The 13,769-nt window shown below is 40.5% G+C and overlaps 1 protein-coding gene across 10 annotated transcripts in view; it reads right to left on the bottom strand.

Moving 5' to 3' along the window:
- LOC116058195 (HMG box transcription factor BBX) overlaps positions 1-13,769 on the bottom strand; it is a 32,204-nt gene that overhangs the window by 10,367 nt on the left and 8,068 nt on the right. For 5 of the 10 annotated variants that reach the window (XM_031310915.2, XM_036008968.1, XM_031310914.2 and 2 more), the window contains 10 exons: positions 12,903-13,163; positions 9,772-9,979; positions 9,621-9,688; positions 9,321-9,395; positions 8,604-8,684; positions 6,977-7,042; positions 3,725-4,583; positions 2,657-2,789; positions 826-977; positions 536-625 (listed from right to left, as the gene is read on the bottom strand). In XM_031310915.2, the coding sequence (XP_031166775.1) occupies positions 536-625; positions 826-977; positions 2,657-2,789; positions 3,725-4,583; positions 6,977-7,042; positions 8,604-8,684; positions 9,321-9,395; positions 9,621-9,688; positions 9,772-9,979; positions 12,903-13,163 (1,993 nt within the window). The remainder of the gene's footprint in view (positions 1-535; positions 626-825; positions 978-2,656; positions 2,790-3,724; positions 4,584-6,976; positions 7,043-8,603; positions 8,685-9,320; positions 9,396-9,620; positions 9,689-9,771; positions 9,980-12,902; positions 13,164-13,769) is intronic. The other 5 variants (XM_036008970.1, XM_031310917.2, XM_036008969.1 and 2 more) reach the window with 3 other exon arrangements.

Genomic DNA, 13,769 nt, shown 5'->3' with positions numbered 1-13,769 from the left:
GGGGCACCAAATTATTGTTATTTTTTCGAAAACTAAAATGTCTTAAAATGGATCCAACATATTATTAGCAAATATAAATCAGCCTATTTGTGGAAAAACACACACAGTGATGATAGGTTTACAGGGCCTATATAGTCACTAAGGTAGCCATCTACAGATACAGATCAACCTAAGGATTCACTGAGCCACGTGCATGTGTAACATTAAAACATGATTTTATAAATCATGCCAACAATTATTATTTTAATAGCTTAGTATTCTATGCACTACAAAAGTTTGCATAAAGGCTTTAGGCCGCCCACACGTTATTGTAGGGCCAGTTTAATTTAATATATGTATATATGTAGTAGGGGGGCCCTGCTCTGTCTCTCTCAGTTAAGGGGTCCCTTGTTTAATGTCATTGTGACTTAACCAGATGAAAGTGTATTGTTTGCACATGGGCCTCAACAGCTAATTCTACAGAAATCTGCAAAATACCTCTCAAAATATTCACATCCCTGCTTTATAATGCACAAACATCGACATCGTAGTTCACCTTTGTCCACTGCACCTGGTTTCTCCTTTTTGTGTTTGTGCTTCCTAACAATCTTGTGGAATGAAGTCTTTTTCTGAGATGGAGATGGCCCTGATATAGCAAAAAAAAAAAAAAAAAAAGAAAAAAAGAAAAAAAGAGCATGGAAATGTCATGTTATGGAGTCAAGATGTTTTTTTGCTTTAACAAAGAGAAAACAGGTCCTGAACAGTTGTGGAAAACATGACTACAATCCGCTGCAGAGTGGGACATGGATGACCATTAAGTGGAGAAATCTTTGATATTGTTCTTACCTTTCCCCGCTTTAGAGACTTCCTCTGGGACAACGGGGCTGTCCGTCTTCTTCTTCTTTGCGACAGCAGTCCCCTTCTTATCAAATGTCATTGGGCTATACTGTGGCAGACTGTTAAACTTCCTTTCAAACTCCTCCTCCAGTTTCCCGAGGCTGACAAGTCAAATTCAGAGTTTACATAATTAAGCATATAATCAGTAACCTAACCTAACCTTAAACAAAGCAGACGTCAAAGCCATCGTATAATACATTTCCCTACAGAGATGAGGAACGTATCTTGGTCTAGTCCTGCAGGGGAAACAATGAGAGCATCACAACTAGCTTCCTCCTCACTAAACACACACTAAAGGGACACACCCACTCCACGGGACTACTACAGCATGTGTGTGGCATAGCTTCCTTTTCAACTGTACATAACGTTTTCTTCACGCAACTTGGTTGACAGTTAAATATGATGTAGTAACTGAAAACAAACTTTTATAAAATGTATACAGACATGTGTGCTCCAGATGGGATTAAAATCACTGACCAGTGCATGTAATATTACAGTGAAATGACAGTACTTTTTAACCTGGATGTTATTCTCATTTTGGGACCATTCAGACTTTAATAACCCTGCATATGCCAGCTGTGGACATTGGGGAAACGCAGCTCCGGCAAATCATGCTACATATGCAGTATGAATCCATAAGAAGCTAAAGTTTGTTATTAGTGCAGATGAATACGCAGCTAGTTTTGTTAGCTGGTTGGTTGACCCAGATGTAGATCCCTATGCAGTTTGCTCCAATAGCTAATCCAGGGGGCTATTTCTTTTTGTTTACTTTGGCTCAGACTCAGAGACCAGCATTCAACAGTGCAATACTGTCAGGAGTGCAATAGAGGGTCTGTGCAATATGTGGCCATGTTTAATGTTGGTAACTGACTAGTAGTAATGCAATGTTCTTTTTCTAATATTTATTAAATGTGATCTTGTACTTATTTATTACCTGCTACCATTGCACCAGCTATATTTATTGATCGACAGTTTCCTGTTTATTGACTGGTATCTTTTAAATCAGATTGTAGATTACTACTCACTGTTTGTAATGTATGCAGCATCATTGTGCCCAAAATGAATTCCCCCCCCAGGGACAATAAAGTGTATTGTGTCGTATCGTATCGTAACAGGATTTCTGTGATATTGGACTTGATTTGGAAAGCTTTTTGAGGCTTGCGCTGCTCGTCCTGATACATGTTCTTTAGCTGGAGTCACATTTCGCAAATCTCTACACAATTATGAGAATAAGACACTGAATAAGCAGGACTTAAGCATCCATAAATCCAGCAAATGTGATTATTGACTGGTGTAGTTGGGTTAAGAATAAGTAATAGAGTTAAGTGGATGTACAAACAATATACTGCATATTGTCAGATATTTCAGATTTTCCTTAGTGCTGACAGGGGGCCTTTCTATCACATGATTGTACCACATGCTACGCAAAAAGGTACAACATAGTCATAAGAAGAGGTGTGAATCACCAGAGGCCTCACGATACCATATCATCACGATACTTATGTCATGATACGATAGGATTGCGATTTTAAACATATTGCAATATTCTGCGATATATTACAATTTATTACCTTTTTTCCATCTTCAAATTTTTACCAATTTCTAATGATGTCCCCAAAAGGAAACTTTGTCAACATGTGTTTGATCTAAAAAGATACATGTCTCCGTTTGTTCATCTCACTTCACTGTTATTGCTGCAAAATGGGATTGTCAAGCAGACAGACTGACCAACATATATATAATAATAGATTGATACTTGGCGTCTGTGTACATGACTCACCCCTGTGAACATTCATCTTTGGACTTGGACTTTTTCAGCTTCTTGGGGTTGTTAGGTCCTATCTGAGAAACTGTCCAGCTGTCATCACTCCAGTTTGCATCATGATCTGAACCACGGAAAGCACCTCTTTTCCCTGCAGACACAGATACAACAATCCGTTCATATACATGTCACATACACTACATCAGAGATCTTCAACAGGGGGTCCGGGGCGCTGAGCTACTGCAGGGGGGCCACCAACGTTTTGTTCATTTTTTAAGTTCTTTCAACAACTAAAATGTCTTTACACGAATCTAACATATTATCAGCAAATATAAATCAGCCTGTGAAAAAGGCCTGTAGGTGAGGTAGTCATCCACAGATACAGTTAATCAAAAGGATTCATTCTTCCACATGTATTTTTAACATTAAAACATGATTTATAAAATCATGCCAACAATTGCTGCATGATATGAGGAAAATATGCAATATGCAATAATGCTGTTGAATATTGCGATAACAATATTACTCACAATAAATAAACAGTTACTAAAGTGTACTGCTGCTTTCAGTTTTCTGTTAAAATACATAATAGATTGCTTGTTGTATTTAAAACAAATGAAAGGAAATCATTTCCAACATTTTTGTATTAAACAAATTGAAAACTGAATTGAAGATAAACAGGCAGCACTAAAAAAAGAATGGCAGCAACCATTTTAAAGTGCAGTTTTCTACGGATACTTTCATTCAACTAACACAAAATAATCTGAGTGTCTTTCGCGATGTGTATACTGCGCCAATTGATATCGCGATGGCGATTAAAAAACTATATATTGTGCAGCCCTACCAACAATTATTTAATAGCTTAGTATTCTATGCACTAAAAAGGTATGTATATATGCCATAGGCCACCCTACACGTTATTGTAGGCCCAGTTTAATATGCAACTTCATTTCTACAATATATGTAGCAGGGGGCCCTGCTCTGTTTCTCTCTCAGTGAAGGGGTCCCTGTCCTACATAACATACATAGACTAGATCACGCCTCCTACATTTATGAATCAGTTGGCCCTGGAATCTAAACGGATACCTCGGTCAATATTGGCCCTCAGTGAAGTCAGCATTCCCTCAGAAACCAGGGTTTTATACAAGGCGCCTTTACAGCTCCGCTCTGACTTCCTGGAGCCGTGGTTCTCTGGGTTGAAGTCACAGGTCCCGTCACTCGACCGCTCCTTCCCCTTGTCTTCCTCTTTGAGCTTGGCAGGCGAGGGGCTGCTGGGGGACTGGTGGGCTTCTGCCGCACTGCCCTGAAGCTCCGAGCTTCCTATACTGGCTTCTTCTGCTTCAGCCTTGGGACTTGCGTCAGCCATCTCTTCCTTCATTTCCACCTCAGAGGAACTGTACTGCCCACACTGCCTGCTGTCCTCCTCCATCTCCTCCTCTCTTTCTTTGACAGGGGTCTTGACTTTGGGCCTACTCTTCTTTTTGGGCCCACCAGAGTTCCCAGCACTTGGACTGCTCTGGATCTTCTTCTTGGGCTTCTCCTCCGTGTCCTTCCAGGCTCCTTTGGCCACTGCCTCAATTGTACTGAAGACACTGTCCACGTTTGATTCTGCATGGTTGCACTTCTTGATGATCTTCTTTGCCGAGCAAGGGATCTCGTCGTTATCATTCAACTTGGCACCCTCTCTTTTCTTGCTCTTGTTTTTGACACGTGCGTTTTGGCTGCCGAGTTGTGGCTGGATGGCATCGGTGGAGGTAGACGTGACAGAGGAGAGAGAAGGTACGAGGGCTGATGTGTAGGGGGAGGGAGGACAGTCGTCCCCGTCGGCTGTCTGCTCCTTGCCCTCTGGCCTGCCGGTGGTTTGCTGGAGAGAGGCTGTAGAGCAGCTGTCCTCAGGCTCACATTCCACTGGCTCCATCTTTCCAGCTTCAGATGCTAAGCACATCTGACCAAATACAAGACAAAAACTCAATGTCAAGCAAACGAATATAAAATGACAACAATCTATGCTCCTAATAATACATCTCTCTACATTCCATTCCTATAGTTTCTGTCTAAGTGGATCAGAAATGTCTACTAATTGCATCGTGTAACCTTTCCTCTACTGTTCTTAATAATCTTGCCATGACTGAATGCTTTATTCCTCCTATTGGTGACAAAAAACTTTCTTTACAGTGTGCCCGGAACTAATCTTCATATTTTTAGGCACTATTTATTTACACTTATATGTGTTATCTACTGACAGCATTAATGAGAATGTGTCATATGACACAGAATCAGATTTATGCCAATGATTGAAAGACACAGTTGTAATATGTGAACCAGAGATTGACAGATTTTTACAAATCTGTCAATCTCTGGCGTGAAAGATACAGTGGTGCTCATAACTTTATGAACCCACGCTAAAGTTGACTAAAAAGAGGAATAAAAAAAATCATCTTTTGGAAATTGATCTTAATGCCTTAATTAAAACAAATGAGGAAAAATCCAACCTTTAAGGACACCAATTTTCTTTGTGAATGAATAATGTATCGTAAATAAATAAATGTTCTTCCTTAAAATACAGGGGGCATAAGTCAGTACACCCCTATGTTAAATTCCCATAGAGGCAGGCAGATTTTTATTTTTAAAGGCCAGTTATTTCATTTTCAATAAAATTTCATATTTATTTCATCCAGGATACTATGCATCCTGATAAAGTTCCCCTGGCCCCCACATCATCACATACCCTTCACCATACCCCCACATCATCACATCCCCTTCACCATACCCCCACATCATCACATACCCTTCACCATACCCCCACATCATCACATCCCCTTCACCATACCCCACATCATCACATACCCTTCACCATACCCCACATCATCACATCCCCTTCACCATACCCCACATCATCACATACCCTTCACCATACCCCACATCATCACATACCCTTCACCATACCCCCACATCATCACATCCCCTTCACCATACCCCCACATCATCACATACCCTTCACCATACCCCCACATCATCACATACCCTTCACCATACCCCCACATCATCACATCCCCTTCACCATACCCCCACATCATCACATACCCTTCACCATACCCCCACATCATCACATCCCCTTCACCATACCCCCACATCATCACATACCCTTCACCATACCCCACATCATCACATACCCTTCACCATACCCCCACATCATCACATCCCCTTCACCATACCCCACATCATCACATACCCTTCACCATACCCCACATCATCACATACCCTTCACCATACCCCACATCATCACATACCCTTCACCATACCCCACATCATCACATACCCTTCACCATACCCCCACATCATCACATACCCTTCACCATACCCCCACATCATCACATCCCCTTCACCATACCCCCACATCATCACATACCCTTCACCATACCCCACATCATCACATCCCCTTCACCATACCCCCACATCATCACATACCCTTCACCATACCCCCACATCATCACATCCCCTTCACCATACCCCACATCATCACATACCCTTCACCATACCCCACATCATCACATCCCCTTCACCATACCCCACATCATCACATCCCCTTCACCATACCCCCACATCATCACATACCCTTCACCATACCCCCACATCATCACATACCCTTCACCATACCTAGAGATTGGCATGGTTTTATTTCAGTTAGCCTAATAGCTGGTTTGATTTGCATTGAGAGATGATTTTATGGAAAGTACCCCATGCCAATCTCTAGGTATGGTGAAGGGTATGTGATGATGTGGGGGTATGGTGAAGGGTATGTGATGATGTGGGGGTATGGTGAAGGGATGTGATGATGTGGGGGTATGGTGAAGGGTATGTGATGATGTGGGGGTATGGTGAAGGGTATGTGATGATGTGGGGGCCAAGGGAACTTTATCAGGATGCATAGTATCCTGGATCCATGAAATAACTGGCCTTTAAAAATAAAAGTCTGCCTGCCTCTATGGGAATTTAACATAGGGGTGTACTGACTTATGCCCCCTGTATTTTAAGGAAGAACATTTATTTATTTACGATACATTATTCAATCACAAAGAAAATTGGTGTCCTTAAAGGTTAACATTTGTCCTCATTTTTTAATTAAGGCATTAAGATCAATTTCCAAAAGATGATTTTTTTTATTCCTCTTTTTAGTCAACTTTAGCATGGGTTCATAAACTTATGAGCACAACTATAACTGATGTCAAGGTCCAATCAGGTCAATTGGATGTTTTCATAGTTTAACATTCTCCCCACTTATTGAATAAAGTGGCAATGTGTTACCATGAACTCTTTGCAAACTTTTAAATGCCTTACCTCAGCCAGCTGGAAGAGAGCCGACTGCCTGCATGGTTTTCCTTCAGGTGCCGCAGAGAGAGATGACTGTGAACATACAGTAACATGGTTTGTCACATGTTGTGTTTTTTAATGAGATCACACTGCTTAGCTTTCTACAAATGCCAATATTAGTCCGCAATATTTACTTTTTACAAAAAATGTTTACATGTTTACTGTTGTAGTAGGAAACTGTTGTAGTAGGAAAGATTAAACGTGGGCCTGTACTTTAAAGTGGCTCTCTTTAGATGAGCTGGCTTCACTGAGCCTAACAATTGTGGGGGGGGGGCTTTGTTAATTTTGGGGGTTCCAGTCCAGCTAGGAGCATGTTCACATGTGGAGGCAGGCGACATAGTTAGAAACAATATGAGATGAAACGGTGACACCCGCTGGAAAATTCATTTATAGCAACAGCAAAAAGTGATATTCTATGGGGTCATATATACACAATATAATCCCATTACTAGACCAGTATGCAATGTAAAAACACTAGATGGAACATCTAAATTGATAAAAGTAAGACTATAAGACTATAAAGCCGTGTGGGAATTATAAGTTAAAAGACTGTTTCAGCTGCCAAGGCAGATAGGAGAAGAGAAGCAGTCTGTCTTAATATCTGACTGAAATGATGCATTTATTATCATGGGGGCTAATTAACAATGTGGATTACCTTTCTCATAAAAGACAACAAAGAGTATGCGTTTCATTTCCAATGATCACTACAAGTCGCCTCTGTGTGTGTGTGTGTGTGTGTTATTGTGTTATTCTGAGCTGCATAGTTGAATAAGAGTCTAAAAGCATTGCTACTGTCAGAATGAAAGAAACTTTGCACAGTTCAAATGCAGCTATAATCCTCATTAGGGACTCATTAAGCAAGGTAAACTATCTCTCTGTTTGTTAGAAGACACATAGAAAGCCTGGACCAGCAAAGCATTTCGACTTAAACATATCCAGTGATTCCCAGTAGGCTGACTGGACAGCAGTCAGGCTGTTGCCAGGTTTGGATCTGAACCCCTGAAGTTAGCCGTGCAGCATAGGTTACCATGATGATCTAACCCGGTTCCAAGTTAGCCAGCTTCGTGATGCCAGAAAACCTGAGCTAAGGCCAAAGATTGTGGTGACTGATCCAATCCGGTGCAGTGGTGAACAACTTGTGTTGTGCTCAGCAGCTTTCATGGCATCAAAGGGCCTGTTAGATTATGTGATACCTTGTGTATTTTGACATTTTGGCCTGAGGGGGGCGCTAAAATGACTATGCAGATCATTTTCGTAACATGTACTGATTAGACAGTGATGATTTTGGTTCCACCAATGATTGAAATAAGTCTGGTGTTTGCAGTGACACAGTGGATATGTAGCTCACCTAAATGCATTGCAGTCATTCTTAATGTTATCAATCCCACCTGTGCTTTTCCTGCTATGACAAGTCTGCTGTAAAAAAGGTATATACTGTGGGGCAGCTTTGTATGTATGTCAGCAACTGCTTCAAAGGTGTCTATGCACAATAACAACAATGTAATGAACCAACGCAACAAGCAAGGTTGTAGAAAAAAAACAAACTCTGTTATGATATTTAGTACATCATTGATGAATGGAAATGCAGTCGTACCTCTGCCTGTGGGGAAGGGGCAGCCTTAACCCTGCTCTCAGTAACGTCAGGCACTCGGTTCGGTATTGTCCCAGACAACATCTGTAGATGGAAACAGGGGGAGCAAAAACAAGTCACTTCTGTAAGTTATTAAATAACATATCAGTATTAAAGTGAGTTCAGCTATTCCCCATTCACGTCATCAATCTTGCGGAAAAGTGGACAACCTTCATGACAAACGTTGTTACTGAATCCTTTCATTTGAAATTACCAAAAGTAAAATCACTCATTATGCAGAATTTCAGAATAACATATATTATTAGATTCCAACTATTGATACGTTAACATGTAATATCTGATAAAGGCGGGGCTAATTTGACCTACTATAAAATGCTGCGTAGCTTAACCTATGATCATTTTTGTTGATTACCTTTTTTGCATTCATAATCTGAAGTATTCAGTAAGTAGTAGGTAGAAGTAACATAACATGGAAATACTCAAGTATAGCATAAGTACCTCCAAATTGTACTTGAGTAAAGTACCTGAGTAAATGTACTTAGTTACTTTCCACCACTAGCTACTGTAACACAACATGTGCAGCACTGGGTATTATGCTGTTTGTAAATAGATATACTTTTAACTGTGCCCATATCCCTGTCTAGCCAGAGCACATCAGTCACCTGCTTTGGAGAGACAACACAACCCCAAGTATCTGGTCTAAAATGAAGAGAAACACACCTCCTCCTCGTCCCCTGGATAGGAGTTCCCTTCACTGGCTGTGTCAGGTAAACTAGGTTTAGTGCTGGAAGGGATCTAGAGAGGTCAACAACACTGGGTTAGTCACTCTGGTAAATAAAAAAAACTTTTTAAATAGCATCATGTAAAAAACACAAATGTTTGCTACAGATCAAACTAGCATCCATGATTATTGGAGCGATACGATACAACTTTATTATCCGTTTACACTGAAATTCACTTTGCAACTCAACTCAAAAAAAACAAAATAGTCCACACAAGTCACCTCCAACAGTGACTTACCTCTCTGTTTGTGAGGGCATGTTCCCCAGCTAACAGCAGCATGCTAAGGCCTCCCATCTTTGTAGGGTCTGACAGAGAATGACAGTAGTTACGAAACAATCCAACGTGTTGTCATGCTGTCACTGTACAAACCATGTGGTATTATACACACCTGCCATGGCAAAGTTTAACTGTGGCATGCTGTCTGTTTTGGGCACTTTTTTGGCAGTGGTGGAGTCCTTGGTGGAGTTGGAAGAGAAGGACCAAACTTTTTTGCGGGGGCTGCTGCTGACAGGCTGACAGGAGGGGCTCTTCACCGGCTTGCTAGTGGTGGGACACCACTTGTAGCCCGGGTTGGCCTTCATAAAGGCATCCTTGTACTGAAAGGACAGAATGGATTTGGTTACAGCCCCTGGTTTCAAATCATCAAATCTACATCAAAAGTTTTTCACTAAAACATGAAATATTCTAAAAAGGTATTATCTAATAAGAGAAACAGTCAGAAATTCAGTTAATCTGCCTCATCAGGACTGTGTGGGTCTGGTTTGATCTAGAGCTGCAAAGATGAATCCATTAGTCGTCAACTATTAAATTAATCTCCAACTATTTTGATAACCGATTAATTAACCGATTAATGTCATATGTGATAAATGACGTCAGCTTGTTAAATGTGAATATGTTCTAGTTTCTTCTCTCCTCTGGGACAGGACACTGAATATCTTTGAGTTGTGGACAAAACAAGACATTTGAGGACGTCATCTTGGGCTTTGGGAAACACTGATCCTCGTTTCACCATTATCTGACATTTTAGAGACCACAACTAATCCATTGATCAAGAAAATAATCAACAGATGAATCGAAAATTAAACTAATCGTTAGTTGCAGCTCTAGTTTGATCAGATTTGATTGACAGTGGCCTGGCACCATAAATAAATAAACTGTCATTTGGCTGGGTCTGAAATCACTCCCTCCCTCCTTCACTGCTGCCCATATACACACATCCAATAGTGTCAATTAGATGGGGAGTTCAGACATGTTTGAGGCTGCTTTGCATCATAACTGACAGGTGTAGAGTTGCACAATTGTAATTCCAGTGTTGGGGAGTAACTAGTAAGTTACATGTAATGGCGTTACATCATTTAATTACAGAATAAAAAGGTAACTGTAATCCGTTACAGTTACTGGAAAGAAATGTGTAATTAAATGACCGTTACCTATGAAAATTGTTCATGACTACATTGGGCGTTACAGCTGAATATTTTCTGTAAAACACTAGGCTATATGTTGAATAATATTCATTTTGTTGCTTTGCATGTTTTTCATGTGTACGGTATCTTCTTTGGCCATTTCCAGCTGCAGCCGTTTAGTAAAGTGTGATGCTATTCTGATGCTTTGGATTGGTTCTCCTGTTTGAAATTTGCACACCGCCCCTCTGACGGTTAAATCGCCTCTCAAGCTGTCTGAGAGTTGCCACTATGGCTATGGAGAAAAACGCGTTCCAGTGCTGGAAATATAACAAACATTTCATACAAAAATCTGAGAAGGGTTCCAACATAACCGTGCAACGCAAAGAATGTTTGCCAGCGGTCAAAATGCTATCAATGTGGATGTCCAACCTCAGGAAACACCAGCAGGGATGGAAGTTATGTTAGCGCACAGTAACTGCAAGCAGTCATATTAAATAAAGTAGGGAAGACATGCCTATCGTCTGTGTGACACACAGGGCTTCTAATGTGTATCGAAGATGTATTTTAGCAGCATATTTTGCTTGGTGCATATCCAGTGGTTGATATTTAATCGACATTCATAAGAAGCTAGTTATGCTAGCTAGCTATAAGAATAGAAAAAAAATAGAATAGGACATTGGTTTATTCAATAATTGTTTTATTTCAGATTTGGGGCTATGTGTGCCCGGGATATTATTTTGTGTTTTTGTGTTATGATGACCTCAGAATGATCTCATATTAAAAACAGGTGCTGAAGTCTGACTTTGGGGTGGCTGTTCTTCAAAATGAAATGATTCTAATCTTAACTCATGTGATGAAGGATTTTAAAGGAGTGTAACAGTGGTCAGTGTTGAGTGCTGCTGTAAGGTTAACACTGCCAAGTTTAAACATTTGAAAATGGTTCAATTCATTAGAAATTTTGAAAAGTAATCAAAAAGTAATTACATGCAATATGTTACATTACTTTGATAAAGTAATTGAAATAGTTACACTACTCTTATTATTTTAGATAGTAGTATAGTAGTAGTATTTGTAATTGGTAACCTATTACATTTCCAAAGTAACCTTCCCAACACTGCAATTCTCACATCAAATGTGATGCATTGTATTGTGGGATTGTTGTGCAAAGTAGTTACAGTACCTTAAAAAATAACCCCAACACTCACAGTAAGACGCTGATTGACAAAATAGGTTTGCAGGGCTTTTACAATCGTCTGTTTTACAACTTGTAATCATTTGTTTAGGGTAGTGACACGTGCAAAACTAATCTTTTTTGACACTTTAATGACACTTTCTATTAGCCTGACAAGCCAGACCCACATCCATCTCTCTGCACGCAATAGGATAGCACTACAACCAACCAGAGCAATGCTAGCTGATAGATTAAACTTTAAACTCTGAACACATCTTCCTTTTTTAAGAATGACTTCAGTGCTGTTCTTTGTTCTTTTCTCAAAGAAAAGCTTAACTCCAAGTCTTCCAGAGTCGCGGCCAAAGCCGATTCCAAAGACCGCTGTTCGCCAGCAGCAGCAGCCATCTTCTTTGTTTTCAAGTAGCAGGGAATTCACACGGAACTGTCGCAACTCTGCCGTCATTATGTTAAGCCCGCCCACCGACTCTATACACGATATGATTGGCCTGACCAGAATTTGGTTTTTCCAGCTTGCAAGCCAACAGAGAGTTGCTAGACGACCCTGGCTGCAAATTACATTTGCTGCTGGTAGGGTGGTCTAGATTTCTAGGCTAACTTTCTATATAATGTACCACCAAATATTGCAGTGGGCCAATCAGATCAAATTTTCATGTTGGAAAAGGCAAGTAAACAAACAAAAAAAGTCTTTAAATGTCCATCGGACTCAACAAAACAGGACGAAAGTGCAGAAGGACTTTTCTCTCTTACTACTGGGCTTTTCTTTGCTACTCATATGATATCAAGCTGGAATAGTTCTTCAGCTCAAAGCAATGTTTCACAATCCAGGAGATTGTCACCAACTAAAAATCATTTTGAAAATAAACGTTACTTTGGTGCTACTGGAAGAGAGCGTTAGAAATAATGGTAGTAGAAAAGCAGTGTCACCTCCTTGGCCATGTCCGTGTACTTCTGCTTCTCTTTGGGCTCCAGCACCGCCCACCAGTCAGCCAGGATCTTGGTGGCCCCGCGGTTATCCAGGCGAGGATGTTCCTGCCGCACCAGGGAACGGTGGCGCTTGCAGAAGAGGAGAAAGGCATTCATTGGCCGCCGCGCGCGCTGCTCATTCGAGTCCTCCTCCACTTCCTCGGTTGTGCTTCCACACTGCACCTGCTGCGAACCCTGGTCCTGGCCACACAGCTCTGGCTGCTGAGAATGAAGTCATAAATCACAATCAGAACCAGAAAAGGTTTTGTTGCCACAATAAGTACACTTATGAGGAATTTGCTTCGGTGAAAGGTGCATACATAAACAAACATTAATATAAAATAAACAATAAATATAGAAAAACAAATATATACTGTACATACAAGGTAACTAAGTGCGTAGTGACAAGGGATTGGGGGGGGGGGGGGGGTAAGAGCCAGCATCAACATCATATCATAAAGCATCAGATGCTGTGTTTTCTGACCCATCTGTGTGATAACATAATAACAGATGTGTTGTTCAGTTTGGGATTAAATTAGGGCTGCACAATTAATCGCAACAAAAAAATCGCAATACAGACTAGTGATATATCCAAATAACGGGGGTGGGAGGGACGGGTGTCGTCAATGGCAATGGCAAGATATGTGTCAAACCATTTTACATTGAGTATTGTGGTGCTGATGTTCCAACCTACAAATCCTATCCTACAGACTAAAGAAAAAAATCTCTTTGGTACAGATCGTCGCAAAAAAAACAAAAACTAATCACTACTAAACTAATCATTTTAATTTCTTTTAATTTTAATAATTGTCAATGAAAGTGTCATTT

This window comes from Sander lucioperca, chromosome 13, assembly GCF_008315115.2.
Source record: "Sander lucioperca isolate FBNREF2018 chromosome 13, SLUC_FBN_1.2, whole genome shotgun sequence".
Classification (NCBI taxonomy): domain Eukaryota; kingdom Metazoa; phylum Chordata; class Actinopteri; order Perciformes; family Percidae; genus Sander; species Sander lucioperca.
Note: the sequence above shows the minus strand (reverse complement) of the source record. Positions and strands in the feature narration are given on the sequence as shown.